The 23,326-nt window shown below is 40.0% G+C and overlaps 1 protein-coding gene across 1 annotated transcript in view; it reads left to right on the top strand.

Annotated features, from left to right (window-relative positions):
* The window catches only part of rbks (ribokinase), a 37,503-nt gene that overhangs the window by 12,319 nt on the left and 1,858 nt on the right, over positions 1 to 23,326 (top strand). Inside the window, exons 6-8 of the mRNA XM_056393986.1 lie at positions 1,193 to 1,357; positions 9,213 to 9,304; positions 15,195 to 15,383. Of these exons, the coding sequence (XP_056249961.1) occupies positions 1,193 to 1,357; positions 9,213 to 9,304; positions 15,195 to 15,383 (446 nt within the window). The remainder of the gene's footprint in view (positions 1 to 1,192; positions 1,358 to 9,212; positions 9,305 to 15,194; positions 15,384 to 23,326) is intronic.

Here is a 23,326-nt window from a genome sequence, read left to right as displayed (position 1 = left end):
AACCAGTCAGGAAAATTCATCCTCATATGTCAGTGGTTAACAGTTACTTATATTCCATGAAAAAATTAGAGGTGTAACTGACAGTGCTTCATTTTGAAGAATTAAGAAATAATGACCCTTAAAACAATATGCACATGCTGTTTTTCATTGTGTGAAAGGGTCAATTAAATCAAATGTGTTTACCTACAGTATTTACATATTGCAGATATTAGGGTTCATGTGCGTGAAATTGGGTTTATTTCAAACATTTTGAAGGTTATAATTTAATGACAAATTGAGTATATGCTATAAGGATTAATGAGGCATTTTAAGAAGCACCTGACTGCCACAGCTTATTTGCAGCATATTTAAAATTTATTTTGTAATAGAGAACAAATGTTAAAATCTTTTTAATGTCTCTGTATAAATTGTTGGGGAGACTGGGGATGGTTCAGTTGTAGCACTTCAAATTTCTCTAATCAGGAACAACAAATCACCTGATTCACTTTATACATACTCAGTTAAGTCCTTATTCCACATGTGAGGAAGTAGCACACAGACTATTTTAGAAGGAAAAAACTAATTTTGAGGGAAAGAAGTATTTTCTTTACTTCATTTGTTTTTGTGATAGCATTGCTGCTTTGTAGTTAAACTCTTTAAACTTCATTAATTGTGTGTCTGTGTAGATATTTTTCATGCTAGTTGTCAGTGCTAATGTTTTAGCTGTTAGCCATAAGGTAAGCTAGTTCATGGCTACAAGTCTTGGTTAGTTGTGACAACACTGCACATTCACGGACGGACACACACACACACACACACCAATTATGTTAAAAAGTCATTTAAGTGTTGAATAAAAAGCTTTCAGTATGTTACAACTAACCTGGACTGGTGAATTGTGACATTTCACTCATTGTTTTTGTAGATTTTCTGTTTGTGACGCAGAGATAACACCTACACCATTTAGGAGCACATTTTGAACGCACTGGCTTAAAAGATACGGACAGAAATATCAAAAATGTTACAACCATCCTTGGTCTGTCCTACACATGCTGTATAACACACACAAATTTGACTATACAATAAGTCACCACAGTTTCTTACATTACAAAGCCTCAATTTAAATCTAATTATGGACTTAAGAGTTCCCATGAGTCTCACAGTGATCACACGGTGGCTGCATTTTTTACACGTCTCTTGTGGCGTCCACTGGCAGGTGAGAACGCCATTGTGATCGTGGCCGGTGCCAACATGCTGCTGGGCAGTGAGGAGCTGCAGGAAGCTCTTCCAGCCATCAGCCATGCAAAAGTGCTGGTGTGCCAGCTGGAGATCAGTTCGCAGACATCCTTGCAGGCACTGCGCATGGCTCAGGGGAACAAAGGTCAGTGAGTGTCTGTATGTGATGGTGTGTCCATTGTGCATGTGCAGGTCCTTCTGGAGCCTTAAAGTTTTTTGTTTGTTTGTTTTTTAAGTAAAAATGATAAAACTTTGAAAAAGAATTATAATGCTGCTACACAGAGCAGTTGGTTACATTTGCATCTCATTAACTGTGTTTATTTCTACCACCTGTGGTCTCTAAATACTCAATCAGTCTGTTGTTTGACCATAGAAATTTCTGATATTTTCCTACATATATAGTAGAAGAGTTAAACTTAGATAAAAAGTCATTTTGGGTGATCAACTGACCATAACTGAAATATACTGTATCATAAAATATACTGTAGTTTTCTGTTAGTTTGTCAAACAATTTGAGAGTGAAGCAGATTAAAATCATGTTTTGACTTTTCGTGGTGGAGGTGCTCCTCTGTTTACATTTGAAACACATTCCACCTTTAAGTGGTACTCAAAGTAAAATCTTTCTTTAGAAACACTTATCCCATGAGGGCTTGAAAGGTGGATATAAGAAGTTTGTTCCATTAGTGAGAACAGGCGCTGTGGTCAGTGTGGATTCAATGGATCCTAATAATGATGGAGGAAGAAAATGTGTCCAAAAAAGTATCAGAATATCCATAGAAACTTTTCAAACCACTTCTGCAATAAAACCCACTTCTCTGTTGGCCATCTGTGTGCTCAGTATGTTCCAAACCTTCATAGTTTTGCCAAAATATGATTATATACACTGCTTCTCCCTTAATCCTCACGCACGACCCTGTTGAGCCCACTCCTCTTTGGCCAGGGAAGCTGCTTTGTCTGAGCTCTTGACACATGCCCTTTTTGTGAGAACAGCTGAACGTACATGTCTGGATAGGAGTTTGGTTCGGATTTATTGTCACGCATTTAGTGATGTGACAGAACATCTGATCAGTTAGTAATAACTACCACAAGAAGGAGGCAAGTACACAGGCTAAGCTATGGTGCAGCAGTTCTGACCAAAGTGTCAAGCAAGATAGCGGAGATTTATTTAGCTCTACTTTTGGGAAAATTGGAATTGATTTTTACTTTGGAAAAGTACTAGTATCTTCCATGTGGTGTGAATTCGAGCCGACTGCAGTTACTGTTTTCTGCGAGGGAGCAAATTCTAACATTTTACAGCCATCTTTTAAGCCTACATGAGCTGAGTGAATGCAGTTCCAGCCAGCATTAAAACATCTAAAGTAAAAAGTTCAATGCTTAACCAATAAAATGCACTATTGCTGAGTTCATCATTTTGCTGCTACAGCCTCACTTGGTCTGGTATGACCAGGAGCTTATGGCTAATTTGGGAAACCTAAGTATATGTTGCTGGATAACTGACGATACTGAACAAGTTTATTGACTTTGTGAGTCCTCTCCACTTGTGCTACTTTTAAACCATGTTTTCTAATGCTGCAAATAAACAATGGTGTGATCCAGTTTGTTCCAGCCTTCATTGTGATTTTAGAGCAACTGAGTTAAGTAGTTGCCACTTGTGGCTGCAATGATTGCTGTTCAGGAGACTGTACATAGATTCACTTTGAAGGAGCTTTTTTTAAGTTTTGCTATTGCTACACAGCTAGAATTAGCATTAACACCAGGGTTAACTCTTATAATGTCTTTTCTTCTACTGAAGCTAGCATGCTAACCAGCTAGCCAGAGCCCGTCTCAGCACTTTCCAATCTCGCCCTGAAGCCGCAATGCTGCTCAGAGGGCGTATTATAACCTCTTGTCTTGAAAGTGCAACAATGTCCAAAGCTCTTGCCAAGTGACAGTCACCACGACCTGCTCCTGGCAAGAAACCACCTTTGGCGGCAGAGAAAACTTACAAATATCAACTTGATATGTGGTTTCATGAAACTTGCACATACCTTAAGATTACTGAACTTTTATTTAATTATTGATTTATCGATCTGTCATTTTTAAAGTCTGACAAAGCCATTTTTTAGGAAAGAAAAATACAGTAGAGAAGATGAGAAGATCCCCTCGAAATCAGTCATGTGACTGTTTTTGTTTGAAAACCACATTTACTCTTTGCTGCACTGTTTAGAGAGAAGCTTCTCACTGACTCATATCCCTTCATCAAGTTAAGAGTGAGAAGTGGAAGAGTGAAATATTTTCACGAGTAGTTGTTGTGTCCCTACTGCTCATATTCAAGCACCATGTCCGTACACATTTCCAAAGGCCAACAGGATCCTTGTATTCCTGCATAAACAAAGTCCTATTTTAGACCACCACCCTCCCTCTGTCCCTTCCTTCTATCCACCTTTTTTTGATAACCAGGTTACTGAGATAATCATCTTTAACAGCATCCTATTATTAGAAGCCTTCCACGTCATTCGAGACGTCTGGGGAGCCTCTCGCCCCTGTCATCAGGCCCTGTCGCTGGTAAACGCTCGCTGCAGGCCGCCAGAACGAAAGAGTCGCAGCCATAACTGTGTTGCAGATGGGATACCCAGATGGCCTCGCCGAGCGCCACCCTCTTTACCCAACCCCCCCCCCCACCCACTGTGTTGATCGTACCACGGGATTAGGCTTGGCATGTGGCACCAGGAGAGAGGCAAGGCGAGTGAAGACGCTTGGCAATGATGCCACCTCAACATTGCTGCACCAGAGCATTGCGTAAACGCAGTTCTCTGGAGAGAATGAGTGTTAATGGGTTTGGCGGCGAGGATTTAATGACGCGGGGGTGAAGCGCCGCTCAAATTACGCAAATGTCACCATCAAGCCACACGTACTGTGGATGCCAGCTCTCAGAAACACTTGTCAAGATAACCTATCAAGAAGAGTTTATTCTTCTTGCATGTAATTATTAGAGAAGAAAACATACACTACCAGTCAACTGTTCCAGCTGTTATTTAAATTTATATAATTTAATGTCTCAACAAATAAAAAACTGAAGAATTTAGAAACAAAGAATCATTGGATCTTCTTATCGAACTAAATTAAATCAACATTTTTTGACTCATTCAGCACCTGAACTGACGCACACTGAACACACACTTTCGACGAAACGAATGTTGCCTTACTTTCACCTTCTGTTCAGTTCATCACAAAACAGCTCCATATGGTTTAAGTTAGGCGACTGTGCTGCTCATCATCATGTGAAGCCACCGTCTGGTTCTGTTCTTCTAATGTTTTGGGTCATTGTCTTGCTGTAGGATGAAGATCTGATCAACCAGTCTCCCTTCCTTAGCAACCTTTTTTTCCTCACCATTCTGACTGAAGTATAAAGCACTACTTCCTGCAGTACCGTGTTGTCCTAATAATTCATCAGAGGGTTTAATAACAGTTTGTTCCAACACTGCCTTTGAATAGACGGAGGGTTTGTAAGTCATCAACTAAAGTCAGGGCCGCTGTATAAATTGTCTGTATGAACTTTCAAGGCTTCATTTACTTCTGCTGCAAGAAAACTGGAGGTTAACCAGTTTCTTTATATCTAAAAGGCCTCTTTTCTATAAAATTAATGAGTTCCAGCCAGCATTAAAACAGTCCAGTTTACTGCTTACCTTTATACCTTTTAAAGGTCCATATTTTTCCTGTGTTTTTTTTAAGTAAAGAAGATATATTTGTGGTTTAAGAACCAAAAACCATCTCACTATAGTTTTAAATCTTCTCTCTCCGGCTTCTCTCTGGAGCTCTAGTAACAACAGGTAGAACAGTGACTGTTTTCTGAGTGATCGAATAAAGATATAACAGATTTCAGGTAAGCACTCAACCAAATGGTTGGATGGCAGGTACAGGTGGGCGGGGCTTTGGGCACGGCTGAGGGCAGTGACTGCTTTGTTGTGACATCAGAAAGTTACAGAAGTCCTGACGGCTCGTTTTCTCTCTCAGTTTTTGAATTATGACTGTGTGCATTTCTCTGTGGACTGAGAACTTTGATACTTTCACAGTATTAATATAGAACCTAGACCTGATTTATAATCAAACAACACATGGACATCTTCCTTTATACAATATGGGACCTTTAAGGTTATACAATGGATTTGAGCTGTTTACTTCCAATAAGAACTGGAAAAATTGGGGTGCAATTTATTGCCATATACCATTTAATATAGGGAAGTTAATGGAATTAAATGAATTCTAAGGAAATGATAGACGGGTTTAGCGTCACTCTTTCTTCCTTCCTCTGTCTTCACCCCGTCTTCTTCCCCCTCCTCCTTGTCTGAGCAAGAAGCTTTTATATTTCTCTCCAGATGCAATTAGAGCCTCTTAAAGCCCTTTCACATACTCACTGATGACTCATTTCTTTTATGTGTGTTTGTGTGTGCATGTAAGCATGTGTGAGTGATCTCTGTCTTCATTCCGTTTTCCCTCTGCCATTGTTTTCTATCCACCTTTCCTCCTGAATCAAACCACAGCAACAAACTTCTGTATTTTTCTACTTTCCGGACTCTTCTGGCTGCAAACGTGCGACCAGACTTTGAACCTCTGAGTAAAAAAATCCCAGAGTCATGACACACACACACGCATGCACGATCAGCCAGACATGACTCAGTATGCACACATCCCAGTATTACCACATCTGTCCCAGCAGCTGAGCGTGTGTATTTGTGTATGTGCTGTGGTTTCAGTAACACCTGGAGAGCAAAACAGAGCAACCTGACACCACACGCTGGTTAATGTGACATCTACATCAGCAGATCCTTGTGTATCAGGGATTTCACACAAGCTGCTCTTGTGTGCATATTGATGAGCTTCCATCCTCAGCAGTCTTATTGCATGTATACTTCATGAGCACTGGGTCTATCCAGTTGACATCAGCCGTTAAGTTATACGCTTGACAAATACACTGCTGTCACACCACAGATGGCAGCTAATGGAACAGATAGTGAAAGTCAACATCAGACTTCCAACCAGTTCTGTCCATGGCTACAAATAATAATATGATTATTGACAATAATCTGAGCATGAGTAAGTCTTTTACATGATTCAATGATACTGTATTTATCCTTTTTACATGACGTACATTAGTGCGTTTCGACTGATGGCTGTCTGTAAATGCCAGTGAATTACTCCACATATGTTTTGTGAATTATTTGAATCAGCACAGGGTTTACCTGTGTCCAGTTGTTGTGCTTGTTTGCCGCCACATTTGATGTTCATGTGTGCTGCTGAAGAATGTGACAAGGGAGAGGAGGAAAGACTGCTGAATGCTTTTCCTCTGAGCCGAAGAGAGTTGCAAAAGTGAGTGGTAGGAATATGTGTTAAAGATCCCATATTATATAAAGCAATATTTCCATGTGTTTGATAATAAAGCAGGTCTGGGTTATATATAAATACTTTGAAAGTATCAAAGCGCTCAGTCCACAGAGAAATGCACACAGCCTGTATTCAGAAACTGAGCCTTAAAACCAGCTGTCAGGACTTCTGTAACTTTGTGATGTCACAACAAAGCAGTCACCGCTTTCAGCCATGCCCTCAAGCCCCGCCCACCTTGACCCAGAGGCTCCTCTCTTCTGATTGGCTCACCGACCTGTTGTTACTAGAGCTCCAGAGAGAAGCCTGAGAGAGGAGATGAGATGGTTTTTGGTTCTTAAAATCACAAATAAATATTCTTATGGATCAACACTTCAATACATCAACACAGGTGAAGAGGAAAATATGGAGCTTTAAATTTGTATTGAAGTGAGATGAAAGATGTTATTTATACAATATAATGTTATATAATGCAAGGCAGAACAAAACAGGTGCAGAAAAAAATCAGTGTTTAGTTGGGTATATTAATGGTTTAAACCTCTGACATGTTTTGACCTCTTCATCAGGGCAGAGATAGTAGAAGCATAATAATTACACTATAGTACAACAGATGTTTCTTCATTTTTTCATTCAGACTCACTGAAAAAGTAAGGCATCAAATCTGAAAATCCAATAAATGCTTTTAATGTACCTCCTCAATTAAACATGACTTAAAGCCGTAATAAAATTTAAATGAGTGCGTTATATAAAAATTCACCCCCTGTACAGTTGTCATGAAGGAGGAAATTAGCTATAAAGACCAAAACTGTTTTTTGGACCAGGCTGTAAACACATTTATTTCTGCTGTAAAGTTGGACATTTTAACATTTAGCAGTTTGGGAACCAGCCTCAAGTGGCCGTCCTAGGAACTGCAATTTTTGGTACTGGCTTCATTTTTCAGATTCCTGCTTGGTTTGGAGTTGAATGTCACAGACAGAGTATGGAAGTTGTAAAACATCATACAAAACATTTTGTTTGAGTCTTTTCCTAGTTTTTGTTGACAGTAACAAAAAAAAACTAGAATAATGCCAGACTTGTTCTTTAAGGATCCCTGAACTCACTGAACTCACTGCACATGAAACTGAGTGAGCACTCTGTTTGTGTTTGAGCACGATAGCAAGTATGCTATTAAACACATGATATTAATATCTTAATTTTACACTGTGACCCTGAGCAACTTATCATCTGCTTGATGAGCAACACAGGAACATGTGTCCCTTACTTGTTGTTGGTAAAGTTTCATCATCCTATCAACCATTGCAAAAGGAAGAAGAAGAATAAGGCATTTGAAACAGCATTTCTAGTGAAAGATGAGATGATGAGGAGGCTAAAGAGAGGCGAAGGGGAAGACAGAGAAGCTTCCTTTTATGAAAAACTGAGGCGTCACATTTCAGAGATGTCGCACTTGTCTTGGAAACGAAAAACGCTAAGCAAATCAGTTAACACAGAAAGAGAGAGGCAAGAGGAGTTGGAAAGAACCCAGTGTCACTTTTTCATGACATGGCCTTGGCTCATGTGAGTATACATATAGTACAGTATGAGTGTGTGTGTTAAAAACAGAGAGAGAGACATTATTTCCACTTTTACTCGCGAGCAGCCCAGTATCCACCTCAAAGCGCCAGGTGGCCAAAGCCCTGCACAAACCCACGCAGCTGCTCTCTTATGTGCCCACGCAAACACACACACACACACACACACACACACACACAGCAACTAGGCACACACTTTTTGCACAACAGACTTTGATGTCACCAACGCTGAACATATATTTCACTCACACACACACACACACACACACACACTTTCATGAGGCTTTATTTTGTACACAGATATCAGAATTAATCGCTTCGTCAAGCTGGGCTTATCCTCACACATACACAGAAATCATGGTATTAGATGCATTAATGCTCCATGCTCATGAATATGCATAAGACAGTGATGTGCAACACGTACAGAGGATTACTTATGACAAACACTCTTGCTCTCTCTCTCTCACTCTCTCCCTCTCTCGCACTCCTTAGAAAGGGTCACAACTCATCTCACCCACACACTGACACACATATATGGGGTTATGTGCCTCATGTTTTATCATCTCCACACACACACACACACACAATTCTGGAACTGAGGGGTTACAGTGTACCACAGAAAGCTACAGGATGTGAGGATGTTTCCAGCCGTTTTTTTTTTTTTTTTCCTGTAGTGTTATTTTCCAGGGAGTGCTAATTTAATCGTTTAAAAGGTGTCTTTTTATAGCAGCTTATCCACTTGAGCTTTGCCTGCGAGAGCAATCCCCAGTCGTAGCCCACTAGCCTTTGTTCCCGTCGCAAGTTTAATTAAGGTAATTCCAGACCTTGACAGTGAAGCTTAGCAAATGGAAAAGAAACACCACACAATTGCCACTGAGGGACGTTGTCAAAAATGCATCACTTTAAAAGCAAAACTGACAGCTGTTAACTGGGTTCATCATTGAGAACAGGTCTATCTGTTGAGCTCTTGTTAATGACTGCATGTGGTACCGAGTGCCTTGTAGATTATGATGATGATGATGATGATGATGATATGATAAAACTGTGGTCAATAAAATGGTTTTGTTGTTGCAGTAAAGACGATATTCAACCCGGCACCGGCCATCCCTGACTTGGATCCAGATTTCTACAGAGCCTCTGATGTGTTTTGCTGTAATGAGTCTGAGGTGATGAATCACACACACACACACACACACACAAACACACACACACACACACACAACACACACACACACACACACACACACACACTCACACGCAGCTCACAGTGTTTATCACAGCAGCATTCATGCGTCCTCACACAATACCTCTGCCTTTCTCACACATGCACATGCTCACATTTACAAGGAAGCAACGAGGAAACTGAAACCAGTCCTGCACAGCCAAATTGCAGGTATATCATTGACTAAACAGTCTCTTCTTATGCACACATATGCAGTTTACAGTGACAACAGTGGCAGATTTTACCATCAAAGAGCTCAGTAATTTTTTGAAACAATGAATTCTGAGTTAGTTTGTTTTTTGCACAGAGGTGCACAAAAGCAGGCTTCTCATTTTTAGCCAGCGAGCGTTGATTTTGCTTATATGACAATGTTTGCTAGCAGATTTTGAGCTAATTAAGCTAACATTAGCTCCATGAGTTGCTTGAAAAAGCTCCATATGTGATGCTGCAAGTTTCAGGCAAAAAGTCGGCATCGTCACCGGGTGATGATCCATGTAAAAGACATGGAACAGCATTGTTCTTTTATTTCAGTGTGAAGCTAGCTAGTCCTAGTATAATGTGAAGGAAAACTCTACGGTCAGACTGTTATTTCATCCCAACATAACCCTGCGTATCTTCCTTGTTTGTATTTTCAGACAAATTCACTTAGAGAAAAGAGTTTTTAGGGTGAAGACTAAACCATAAGTTTGGTAAAAGTAAAGCTGTGTGATGTAACTCTGGCTCAGGTTGAAGGTGTAATCTTTCCAAATCCAGTAAAGAGCAGTACAGACCCGATAGGTCAAATAACCCGTTTGTTAAAATCAACAGATGCTGCATTTAAAAACGTGTCCAATCACCACTCAGTAACACTGGGAGACTTGTTGTGCAGCTTGGAGTCAGACACAGGTAGAAATATTTCTTCTCTTCTGTGAAAGGAAAAGATCAGAGGTTTGAGATGTTGTGAGCGCCCACACATATACACACCTTTTCACAGCCAGTCAACTCTACCTTCTGGGTCATGACCCCCACCGGCACATCAATAATCCCACTGTAGCCTTTAGCCGCACATGTAAACTCTCTGGTATGAAGAGGGGAGTAAGTATCTCTCCACCCTTTTACAGTAAAAACTGGTGTCATGGCACCTTGCGTCTTGTCTGTCAAGTGACGAAAGATGAGCGACGGAGGGGCAGGAATAGATGGGAATCGTAGTAAAAACAACAGGGCAGATGTGCTCTGTGGCTGAGTCAGCCGCCCCCTCGGGGATAAAGTGGATGCCTGGGAGCCTCTATTTGATGTGGTGGTGCAGGGCGGAGAGGAGCTGTAGCCAGGTGTGGGGACATGAAAGGGAGAGTTGACGAAAGCGCAACATGTCTTTTCTTCTTTCCTTTTTTTTTTTAAACAGTGTCAGGTCATGGAGGTATAGTCATGTTATACATTATGCAGCATTCACATGTGGAAAGAGCACTAAAATATCCCACAGGTATCCCAAAGGTATTGGTACTCTGATTGAAATTTGAAGTAGAAGTAAAATTAGAAATAGATAATAAATCTGCTTTACGTACAGTATTGTAAATACAATGCACTGAAAGGGAGTTAACAGGCATTTTTTGATTTAGTGCAGTTAAATTCATTCTGGATCTCTCCATTATTAATCAAGAGTCACTGCTTCATTAAAAAAACAAAGAACCTTTATTACCATGGCTGCATTATTAAAAACACTGTAAATCATTTTAAGCTTGTTCAACCTAGAAACCTAAGTTCCCCGGCCGCCTTAAAAATGTGAGTTGACGGAACCTAGTTGCAACACCATTTTCCGAGTTTTAAAAATGCAAAATGAATCACTGAGTTGAGTTCACTGAACTTGAGAAAAGAAGTTCAAAAACATGAGATGTTAATTTGAATAGACTGTTTTGTAACACAGACGGTCAGTATTGTATTGACGGAACAGTCCGTGCTTCATTTGACATGAAGAACCTAAAGCTTTTGTACCAGAGTCAGTGCAAAGACAACATGTGAGGCGGCTCCCAGTGACTCAGTGTACCAGGGTAGGGACTGAATTCAAGTATAACCTTCATTGGTTAGACTTGTTTTCATTGTTCTGGAAAAGAAAGAAAGTTGACATCGCGTCTGTTTTCTTTCTACCTGTATGGATTTGACCTAATCTTAAAAAAAAAAAAGAAACATGAAAATGATGATGATGTGATTTTTGTTGGGTCTGTACCAAACAAACATGTGTCCTTAAATCTGGAGAGGATGATTTGTAGATCGAGACCACAATGTGATTCAGTAATATCTCGATTAATTGTTCAGCCCTTTATGCATTTTGGAAATGATTTAACTACCATTCATGTCACATAAGAAAAATTACATCATTCTGCGCACTTTCATACTCAATTTATGATTCAATGCTAATAAAGACCTGGTAACATTTGTCATTAGTAAATGCATGCAAATACAATATAGCAACGTAAAAGCCTTTGGTCAAGACATAGTAACTTTTCAACCTAATATGAACTGTTTTATGTGAATTAAATTTTAGGTCTACACATATTTTATTGTGCATTATCAACCGTATTTATTCTTATTTATTCTATTTATTGACTATTGCACTTGACTTTGTTTGTCTTGTGTTTTTAGAGTGGAACGTTATTTTGTTTTTATGTATGTAAATGCCTAGAAGTGACCAGTAAAGAAAATCTAATCTAAATAATTAGAAAAAGCCTCAAAAAGTACCAATACAAAATAATGTTTCTCATTTACAGGAGAAAGCTTTACTGTTGACTGTCAGTGACATGAACAACTGGAAATTCAGATCTAAACACTGTGCAAAGCAAATACGAAAATGCTCGGTCAAAAATATAAATATGCAAAATAATTATATACATTCCGAACACACCCAGCATGCCAACGGCTTTATGCTTTAAAAAATAAGTGTGTGTGTGAGATATGCACACACACACACACACACACACACACACACAGACAGCAAGAGACACATAATTCAACTTTCTCATATTCTTGTACACAGAGGGAGGTAGATTGATTCCCTGCCCTGGTGTGAAGCTGATGACTAACAAAACAGCTCTTTTTCTCTTTTGGCATCCGACAGCTCCGGGGTGGCTGCGGGCTCTTAAAGCACGGAGGATACACTCTGCGGTTTATTTTTGAACTGTCCAAGGTCATTGTTCGCCTTGACAGATCGCAAAAGCAAGGGTGGGGTCACAACCTCAGACCCCTATTCAGCACTGGTGTCAGTCGTATCTTGACCTTCTCATGTGCGGTTATAGCTGGCACACATTCTGTACAGGTGTGTGTGTTTGTGTGTGGTCTCACTGTAACATGCTCGGGCTGAGGGGTGAGGGAGGGTGATAGGGGGGCTTAAGGATGACAAAGTGCAGGTACTCTTTGATCCTCTGCCCACATACTAAGCTGAAGTGCTTTATAGTGAGGGGAATTATCTTTGATGTCGACCTCAGGACCTCACCAGCCAAAATGGATCCACATTTTGTCATCCACTGGTCTGAAAGGGTCTCACACAACTTTAATAGGAGCATGACAGCAGCAACAAGAAACGTGGTGCCACTTTTTATGCTTGTATGTTTATGTCATTGTCAGTATCTATAGAGCAGGCTTATTTTGTATCTGTAATTATGGCAGGAAATTAAAGGGAAAGTTCAAAATAGAAGTCACAGTATGTTTCATTTGTTTTTAGTTGATTAGGGAAAACATAAGAGATAACTTTGATTTCCATTCGTCCCATTACAGCATTGTTTTTATGACTTCAGTATTATCTAGTTTTATTAGTGCAATACAGTGATGAAATATTTATGATGAACAAAACTATGAAGACAAATTAATATAGCAAAACACAAGTGTACATTCAGTGACCATGTCTGTTAACAATAAGAGACAAGGGACAAACAAAATGTTCTACCACATATTGAGTATTGAGTTTGTGGAGGGTTGTGTCTGTCAATACATGCGGAGGTCTGTAAGCGCTGAGAAGAGGGAGAGTTAGAGTGAAAATATAAATGGTCAGATAGGAAAAATAATACTATATTATACATGATACATTTTTTTTTTTTTTCAAACAATTAGTTTGACTGAATATTCAGAACATTTCATTTTGCAGTTCTCTTAACACAAACTGCTGTACTCCAGACTTTGGCCTTCAAAATCTCACAGAGCACATACAATGAAAATGAAAAGAAAATAGATAATATTTCATCCGGTCACTTTATCGGAGCATCACAACCAGTTTATACTTTATTAAAAAAATGTAATAATTGTTGCATTTTAAGATAAAATCTTGCTTTATTTAGTAACTAATTCTCATCAAAAATATGCTGTGCTCATTCCCTCATGATTACACAACAAAGCCAATATGTATCAAATATAACAAAGTCAGTATTTGAAATGATAAAGTGTAAATGATTTTTCATTTTATTCATAAGGCTCAACATTACAGTAAGTAATGAAGTTAGATTCATGCAGGACAGAAAGATGATAGTCAGTGTATTTAACTGCATCAGTTTGTCTTTACACCAATTTACACCAGACACACAATACAGTATAACATTTTGACAATAATCAAAAGGAAAGAAATAATGCTGCATTTTCCTTTTTTTCCTCTTTCGCCTATTTAATATGCAGGTGGTGAAGTAGCTAGAAATGTGTTATGTTGTGATGCTGCTCACCAGAGAAATGTTGTTTAAATGAGGACAAGTACTTGTTAACACTAGTTGCATTATTTCTATGTGAAATTAATTCAGTGGTTCTTGGTGAAAACATAGACACTTGTGCAAATATAAGATGTCTATGAGTGTTTTGTACTTTGTATGTACAGAAAGCATTTTGTGCTTAATGGTAAAATGCAGCAGTTTGGTTTAGCAGTTTAGTACATTGAAACTGAATTGAGTAAAATACAAAAATAAAATTTTAAAACTTATAAGCTCATAACAATTAACAGCAAGTAATATAATAAAAACTGATGTGAATAGTAAAAATATTTAGACACAAATATAAAAACTGTATGTAATACTATTTAATGTCATAAAGATTTCCGTCACTATTCTCTTGAAAATAAACAACTCCAGAAAATAATATCGTGTGGATCTTTATGAGGGCTGCCAGTTACTCTGGAGAGACCGGCTGTGGTTCTTAGTTTCCTTGAAGTTCTTCAAACCTCAGCTGTAGAGTCCTGCTTTGTCACCGTTTAGTCATTCTGGAGCCAGATGAAGCAGCGCAGTCAGAGGATCTACTCTTTTGAAAATGTTTGGCCCGCAGACTGCTCACACATCCACAAATCCTTCACCGACTTAACGTGTTTTATGAGTCTGTCTGACCACTGTCAGTTGACTCATGCCAGAACTGCTAATACAAAACAGTGAAGGATAGCAGGTAAGCAATGGACTTGTAATAGGCTACTAATTAGGGGTCGTTAGACTATAAATGGTTGTACTGGACCGTGTACAACAAACTATTAGTTTTGATTTTTTTAAAAATTTAAAACTGAAGCCATTGCTTTGATATCTTGTGTGTTTCACACAGCCCTTAGAACTGGGTTTTTGCCTTGGGGAATTCCCATAATGCAGTTCTTTATTTATCCACCCATTATCCCACACCAGTGTTGGTTTTGCTCTATCTTTAATTTTAATTCTAACCTCTGATTAACGTGGCTCCCTGACCCAGGAACGAGAAAAAAAAAAACCCTGGTTTAGAAGAAAATGTCAAAGAAATAGTGTGCCATTATCATCTTATGCTAAATGAGATAAATGTTTAAATGGAGAGTGTGTTGTGTATATGATTATACATTATGTTCCCAATGACTTAAACCCCTGCATTTCTCCATACAGGCTGAGCTGCTGACTGGTTCCTCCGTAGCTAATGTGGAGGAAGCACATTGGGCCAGTCAGGAGCTGCTGAAGCGAGGCTGTGGGTCGGTCATCATCACTTTGGGACCTCAAGGATGTGTGGTGCTCAAGGCACAGGAGCTGACCCTAAAACATGTTCCTGCCCCTCCTGTCACAGCAGTGGACACCACGGTAAGAATGTCACAAATACTGTATATGTATTTATATAATCTCATATTTATATTATATTAAATTATATTTTATATTTTTCAATGATGTTTTGTTTCATGTTAGTTCATAAAATATCAGAAAGCAATGGGAAAAAAAACAAGAAAAAAAACCCTGAGGCGTCCCGGTAACTAACCTGGTAGAGCGTGTACCATGTGCTAATGCTGAGTCCTTACCGCAGCGGCACACGTTCGAGTCCAGCCCAGGCCCTTTGCTGCATGTCGTTCTCTCTCTCTCTCTTCCCCGACTTTCCTGTCAATCTCCACTGTCGCTATGAATATAAAGCAGAAATGGCGATAAAAAAATAATCAAAAAAAGATCACAATCTCCAAAAGCCCAAGGTGATGTCTTTGTCTTTTGTTTGTTTTGGTCCAGACAAATATCTCAACAACTACCAGATGGATTGTTATTAAATGATGTACAGACATCTATAGTAGGTTAAATCATACTGACTCTGATGTTCCCCAGACATTTCATTAGTTTGGCATTTGTTTTTTGTTTTTTTAGTGTTATGTCTAGACAGCTATTGTGTAAAACCTGGGTCACACTTTCATGTTCACCTCACCTAGTGATGAATCACTATCACTTTGGTGAGCCGTTAACTTTTCATCTACAGCCATCCTAGGGTCAAATTTTTAATCAGGTCAAATATTTTGGCTTAAAGCTGAAATAATAAGTCAATGAGTTGATCAACAGAAATATCCAAATATTTTGATCAACTATTAATCATTTAAGTCCAATAGTAAGTAAAAATGCCACACAGTCCCACTGCAGTGGAGAATAATAACAGCACCACCAGCCTCAGCTCTACGTTGTGTTTATTTCTAAATAGCAGATGTTATTGATTTTAATGTCAGCATGTTTGTCATTGTCAATGTGAGCATGTTAGCATGTTAGCATGGTGACCTTGGCATTTACCTTTAGACTCTCAGACTTTCTTTCATTATCAGTTAATTTCTTAACAAATTTTTTAATTATTTGATTAATTATTTAGTCTTTAGAATGTCAGAAAAAAGATATATTCAGCCTCTATTCATATTATTATAATATAAAAGAGAAAATCAGCAAATTGTCAAATATGGAACCTGAGAATGCAGGGGATAAGTAACTTCCTTTACTATTTTTTTTTTTTATTGCTTTGCACTGCTTTTTATGATTTAGTATTTAATGTCATATCTTCAAGTGGTAATGATATGTCTTATAGGTTCCATATTATATAAAGGAAGTTGTCCATGTGTTGTTTGATTATAAAGCAGGTGTAGGTTCTATATTAATACTGTGAAAGTATCAAAGCCTCAGTCCACAGAGAAATGCACACAGCCTGTATTCAGAGACTGAGCCTTAAAACCAGCCGTCAGGACTTCTGTAACTTTGTGATGTCACAACACAGCAGTCACCACCCTCAGCCATGCCTCACACCCAGCCCATACGGACCCGCCATCCAACTTTGCAGGACTAGGTTGTTGAGTGTTTTACCTGAAGTCTGCGATATTATTATTCAATCACTCAGAACACAGGAGAGTCTCAGAGGCTCCTCTCTTGTGATTGGCTCACCGACCTGTTGTTACTAGAGCTCCAGAGAGAAGCCTGAGAGAGGAGAAGTAAAACTACATTGAGATGGTTTTTGGTTCTTAAAACCACAAATATATCTTCTAATGGATCAACACTTCAAATAAAATGCAGGGAAAGTGTAAAATGTGGGACCTTCAAAGAAATGCCCTTTCCAGCAATTTTCACAGAAAATCCTTAGATTCGTCTGTTACTACTGTGCCATAATAAAACACTGTCACACATAACTTTTTATCTGCCCATTCATCATTGCACTTCTAGCACTAGTTGGGCTCCAGATATGTCTGTTGCTCAAGTGGAACACTTTAAGAACACTTGGGGATGTGGTGACCACCAGCTGTTTCCCCTCCCTGATTCTAATCTTTAAAGGAGGCCAGCGTCACTTGACTCATTTCACACCCGGCCTCTGTGGCTTGTTTTCGTCACAGGAGCCTCAGCTAGATGTTTGCGTATCCTGTCTCTGCGGGTTTTGTGGGGCCTGTGTTCTACCGACCAAATGCGTCATCACACTGAGGTGTTAATCACCTCTTTGTTAATACCGGGTTCGATTAAACCTTTCTGATTGTTTGTGTAATGGATTCTTTTACTGAATAGTTCCCCTACGGGACTTTTATTGTGCCATAATTTCCAAAAGCCGGTCATCATGCAGTATAGTAAAAACTGGAGTGAAGCAATTACAAGCATGCGGTCTTAGCTTTACATGAAACCCACAGCAGGTATTGTGAAAGTGAGGAGTGTGTGTAATACAGAGAAAAAAGAAGAAGAAGCACTCCTGAGAAACTGCAGCTGAAGTAAACAGCAGCATCTACTTGTTATTATCCAAGGTCACTTTGGCATTTCAAGAACAAAGGGCTCGCTTTTTTAAACGGTGTGTGACCTTCGTCGTGCCCCCGCGTTTCGGAACAGTCAGACATAACTTTGCTTATTCACTGTCTTAACTCTCCCTGCTTCCCAATAGCCCCCAGGAGGACTTACCCACCACCCCTATCCTCCCCCCCTTCCTCTCCCATGACTCACCTCTTGGGTCTGCATCAGTCAGCAGAAAGCTGTGGTCGGGCCTGTTGCATGTCCCCCCGCTTAGACACACACACACACACGCACTCTCACCCCACCCCTCCTGTTCTTTGATGGGCCCATAAATTCTGGAGTGTTTAACTCTTTTGGACATCATAATCCCTCTTCCAGTAAGCCCCTTTCTTTTTTACTGGAGAGAGGAAAAAACAACAGGTTGTTATCAAGATCATTATTCACTTCTCTGAGGCTGTTCTAGTAACTCAAGCCTCTTAGTTATAATCACTCTACCACTTCTTTTATTTCTGCTTTGATTGTGTTGTTTTTCTCTCTCTGTGTAGCAGTAGTGACAGATGTCTTTTTTGAAAGACTGGGGTTTTTTTTTTTGCTGTTACTCTCCGTTTTCACTGATATCGGACTGTGAGTTGAAGCCGTACATTCGGCTGCGATTTCTTCGATATCAACACAATGAGTCACTTGTGGTTTCTCGCTATTTTAGCTACTGTACAGCTGGGTGCCGCGGGTGGCATGACGGGCAACTAATCAGACACAATCCACCTTTTTACCGTTCAGATGCGTTTCTTCACAGATGCAATATTTCTGATTGATTGATCGAGCTGGGTTCATGAATTGCCAACATGGCTGCTAAATCATTTGGCTTCCTCCTGACTGTAACTATTTCATCATCTGCTCCTCCTGCGACTGCCTGAATAAAACATTTTACACAGCACAAGCAATTATGGGCTGAGTCAGGGTCGAGAATCTGGATGAATAACAAAGCAAATCCACTCATCTATTGTGGGTCTTCCCCATTCCTCTTGCTGTATCCGTTTGTCTCTCTTTTGTCTTAAATTGAGTGCAGGCTTCCCTCGCTGAGATCAGAGCCTCGGCTGTTTTGTGTGGACAGTTAGATGAGGCTACGGCACACACACACACACACACACACACACACCCAGTGCCTTCTAGTCCCAGCAGGACTTGGGTGGCCTTGGTTTCCACTGCTCCGGGAGGTCCACTGTGTAGGGCGAGAGGTAGACAGTCCTGTCTAAACCAGACATTACAGCTGTACGGTCAAATTATTCCCAGTCTTGTCCTATGACTGGAGACATGTAAGGACCAATTGCATGATTCCCAAGGTAAGGGAATACCTCCTGAGCACTGCATTCCTCAGCTCTTCAAGCTCTGGGTCAGCATGACACAATGAGAAAACTGCCACATCACCATGTTTTAATGGACTGCACATGCTTCACCAGCTGCTGTTTAGCAACCCAGATGTTAGGCCCAGTCCTCTGCTGGCGCATAATCTTGTTGATCAGTGTTATACACAAAAGGGTGAAAGAGGATTAAGACAAAGCACTGTAGATGGATCAAAGATGTTAGCGCTCTAATTGGTCCAATTAAATGTCTTTTTGATCTCTGAATCCTCCTCCCTCGTTACTTCAGAGGAGTCGTCCCCGGCTGTTTGCAAGTCTTACGGGAAGCTTCCGGACGTGGAAGCCACTGTGACTCATCGCTGCCCCTCAGTTGGTCTCTGCTCTCCCCAGGGTGCCTTTCATTGACAAAGGCTGAAGGCTTCAGGAGATAACTGCACATAGCTCCATCTGTCATTAGCAGGATGGGAGATGCAGGAGGCCTCTGGGTGAGAAATACAGTCACAGTTCTGGACGTTCAAACAGTTCAGCGGGTGCAGGAGACTCTTTAAAGTAGAAGGTATCAAGTGTGGAGCTCTGCATTTTCTATAGGTTTTTGTCTGTCAGTGTTTGGTGCTTAGTGCTCATTGCTGTGGCGTTTCTGCACTGCACTTTACAAAGATCAATTGTCAATCAAAGTGTGTGGGCGCTACTGCTGTCTTTGTCCTTGGATTCTCTGTTGATGGACTTCAGAGTTTCTGTATGCGCTCCTTTGTTTGTCTGTACAGCCATGGCGGTTATTGCTTCTTGTGTTAAGTATTCTGCTCTTCTTGTATTTATTCCTAACACACACACCACTCAAACTGCTGTCAGAAACAATAAAAAAAGGTCACTTCCCTGGAGTTTTGACAGTGAAAGCCTACTGGTTACAAAAGTGTTCCTAACAGCAAATGGACAGATTTCAGTCGCTATGGATTTGTCAGTGTTGTGTTAAATTGACCCAAGTTGTCTCATTCTAACCTATTATATTTTAATCCGTCCCAAGAGGGTTCGATTACGGATGGCACTGGGGGGGGGCCTAACCCTGATAAAGATTTTGAACCCCCAAAAGACGTGAAACAACAGTTTGCCTGTAAGACTCCCCTAAAGTGGACCATACCATTTCTTAACCTTTACGTTAGTTGAACGCCTCGTCTGCTTGCCTCAGAGCCTAGCGTCCTTAAGTCTAAGTTGCCATGTGTTGCGCAGACATTTGTAGGTAAATGTAGCAGTAGCTAACTATCTAGCATGTTTAATACTTTTTACTTTCTTACCGTTAGTTTCTGAATTAGATTGTGTCAACTATCTATGAATGAAAGCTAATGTTAGCTGGTTTCTAACTTTAGCCTTATGTTACAGTTTAGCTAATTAATGTGACATAGTTTCTAATGTTTGCTTTACGTTTTATTTAGCTAACTAATGTTAGCTAGCCCTTTCATTTCCAAAGTTAACTTGATATTACAATGCCCATATAAATTGTCATATATCATCTATTTTAGATGAGCTCAATCATGAGCAGTGAGACAATTGAGAATTAGTTCTTGTAGAGTTTTGGCATTAATATAGAGTTTATTATTTAATTTTAATAGTCTTTAGTGTCTGTGGTGGTTTAGTTAGTCTTTTACCTTTTTGATATTGGCTTTTATAATAGAAACCTTCTCTGTTTTCACTCAGGAATTCAGGAGTTTTACCTGGTTGGGTAATTGAACAATATTAAAATACACGTGGAGACTAAGTAATTGTACTAGCAGTGGGGGGAAGTAACCAAGCACATTTACTGTAAGTACCGTAGCTAAGTACAATTTGGTACTTGTACTTTACTTAAGTATTTCCATTTTATGCTACATTATACTTCCACTCCTACATTTAGAAAGTATAGTAAAGTATACTTTTTACTTCACCACATTTATTTGACATCTGTAGTTAAATAAGCAAGATACTGTAAGGACTGTAATACTTCAGTTCACTGAAGCACGCGCCTGCACTGTACTGGGTTGAAAAAGTTGACAACAATGATTGTCATTGTATACTTCACACTCTGGTACCAAATAAGAATGAATTATGCTTTTAGATTGAAGTTAACTAGAGAAGCATATTTTTGGAGGTACTTTATTTCACACAAAACAGAAAAAGTTCATCAGCTCTCTGATCACGTGCCTGTGTTTCAGTGTCACACAGCCAACACATCAAACTGTGGAGAACTTCTGAAACCACACTCTGTTCATTTGGTGAGCTTCTCACAGACACGTCTGCCATCCTAATTTCTAACTTCAGTCTGAGCACCAGCAGAAAACCGGCAGAGGAACACTACGGAGGTCAAGACGTGGCGGACAGAGCCGACCAGCAAGAGCATCACGGCTCATCTGCGGCAAGTGCTTGTGTCACTTGATTGACAGGCCTGTAGATCTAACCTTCACCAAACTGTGTCGAGGGCAGCGGCAGCGGGGCTGAAGGGGGTAGCGCTTGTCAGCCTCATTGAGCTTCATTCACTAGATCCTGTAGCGTCACATGCCAGTCTCAGGGAAGGAGATGTTGTTAGTAAGACAGAGAAAGGTTGGATGGTGGCTCGTACAGTCGAATGACCCATAGATTCAATAGTGAAGTCTCGTGTTGTTAGTTTGCAAGTAGTCCACTTGTTTAGATGTTGTTTCGCTGACCAAAGAAGATGCAGGCTTTCGGGCTCATGTTCTTACTTTTAAGATACTGTCACTTTCATTCAATATTTAAGATACTGTACAGTAAAGCATTAGCATATGCATTGGTCCAATGTAGCAGAGACGCAGGGAAGTTGACAAGTATTGTTACAGTGAATATTAGGAACTCAGACCCTGGTATTTCCTTTGGGCACATTTCCTGAGACTGCAGAAATATAAGCATGTGTGGTTGTGTGATTGTGTGTCATGATTACTGAAAGACAGACACAGCCTGCAGCTTTATCTTCTGGATTCTTTTCATGCTAAAGTCGCAGCTAACACTTAAAGTCTTGATATCCATAAGAAGATATATTTGTGGTTTTAAGAACCATAAAAAATCTTAATATAGTTAAACTTCTCCTCTCTCACGCTTCTCTCTGGAGCTCTGGCAAGAACGGGGCATTTTTTGTCAGTCTATGAGCCTCTCTTCTGATTGGCTGACTGTTTTCTGAGTGATAAGATTGTGATTAAAATGCTCCAGTAATTCATAAAAAATGAGCTTAAGGCACTAGTCTCTAATATCAATATCCTTGGGAAGGATGATATATTTGCTTCCTGACATCCAACAATCCAACATCATAAAAAAAGAATAGATGATTAATTATCTGCAGTTCTTGGTGAGAAATCCCACAAAGAGTGATTTATTTCTCAGGAAAAATTATTTTAAAATCATGGGAACCTTCTACCCTAACTGACGAGGTAACCAATGAACCAATTAAATACCAGTTGATTCTTTTTAATCCGTCACACTGAAGGAGATTTATTTGTGAGGACAGTTGACTTTCAGTATTTTCTAAATGTAAATGCTGCATCATGTTTTTTCCCACCCTCAGCAGTTAATGTTTAATTCTATTTCTAACATGAAATTTATTACATTTTAGCTGTCAACAAGCAAATAATATATTGGCTATTAGCAAATTTAGCCCTGTTTTGGCATGTTTCAGCTGTGTCATCTGAACTGGGAGACGGGCCAGGGCCAAACCAGTGGGACTGCTTCACCAAAGCCTTATTCCCAAACGCTGGCTGTATTGTAGCCCAGCCCAACTACCAGACAGGAGACATAAACACGCCACAGCTTTAAACATGGAAATCCACCAGGCCTGTGAAATGTTTCAGCTCTGATCTCACTCTTTCCAGCATCTCTGCAGTCCAGGAGTCACCCCGGTGGTGTGCACTGGGGTGGAGGTGGGGTGGGGTGTATCTATCATCTGGTCGAACAAAGATTGCTTTAAATGATACCAGTTTAGGTGCTTGTTACAAAATCCATGTGTCGCTGTGCCGTGCCTTCCAGATGCCCGGTCCATCGTTGTCCCTGTTTGTCCCTCTGTGTTCCCAGTGCCCTGTTTACCAGAGGGCACGGCCCTCTCTGCCCGAATGGGGTCAGGGTTAGGGTTTTTGTTTTTTGCCTTATGCCACTGAATCATTCTGCACAACCGACAACCTTCACTCTAACAAAAGGGTTACT

Source organism: Seriola aureovittata, chromosome 13 (genome assembly GCF_021018895.1).
Source record: "Seriola aureovittata isolate HTS-2021-v1 ecotype China chromosome 13, ASM2101889v1, whole genome shotgun sequence".
NCBI classification, from domain to species: Eukaryota; Metazoa; Chordata; class Actinopteri; order Carangiformes; family Carangidae; genus Seriola; species Seriola aureovittata.
Note: the sequence above shows the minus strand (reverse complement) of the source record. Positions and strands in the feature narration are given on the sequence as shown.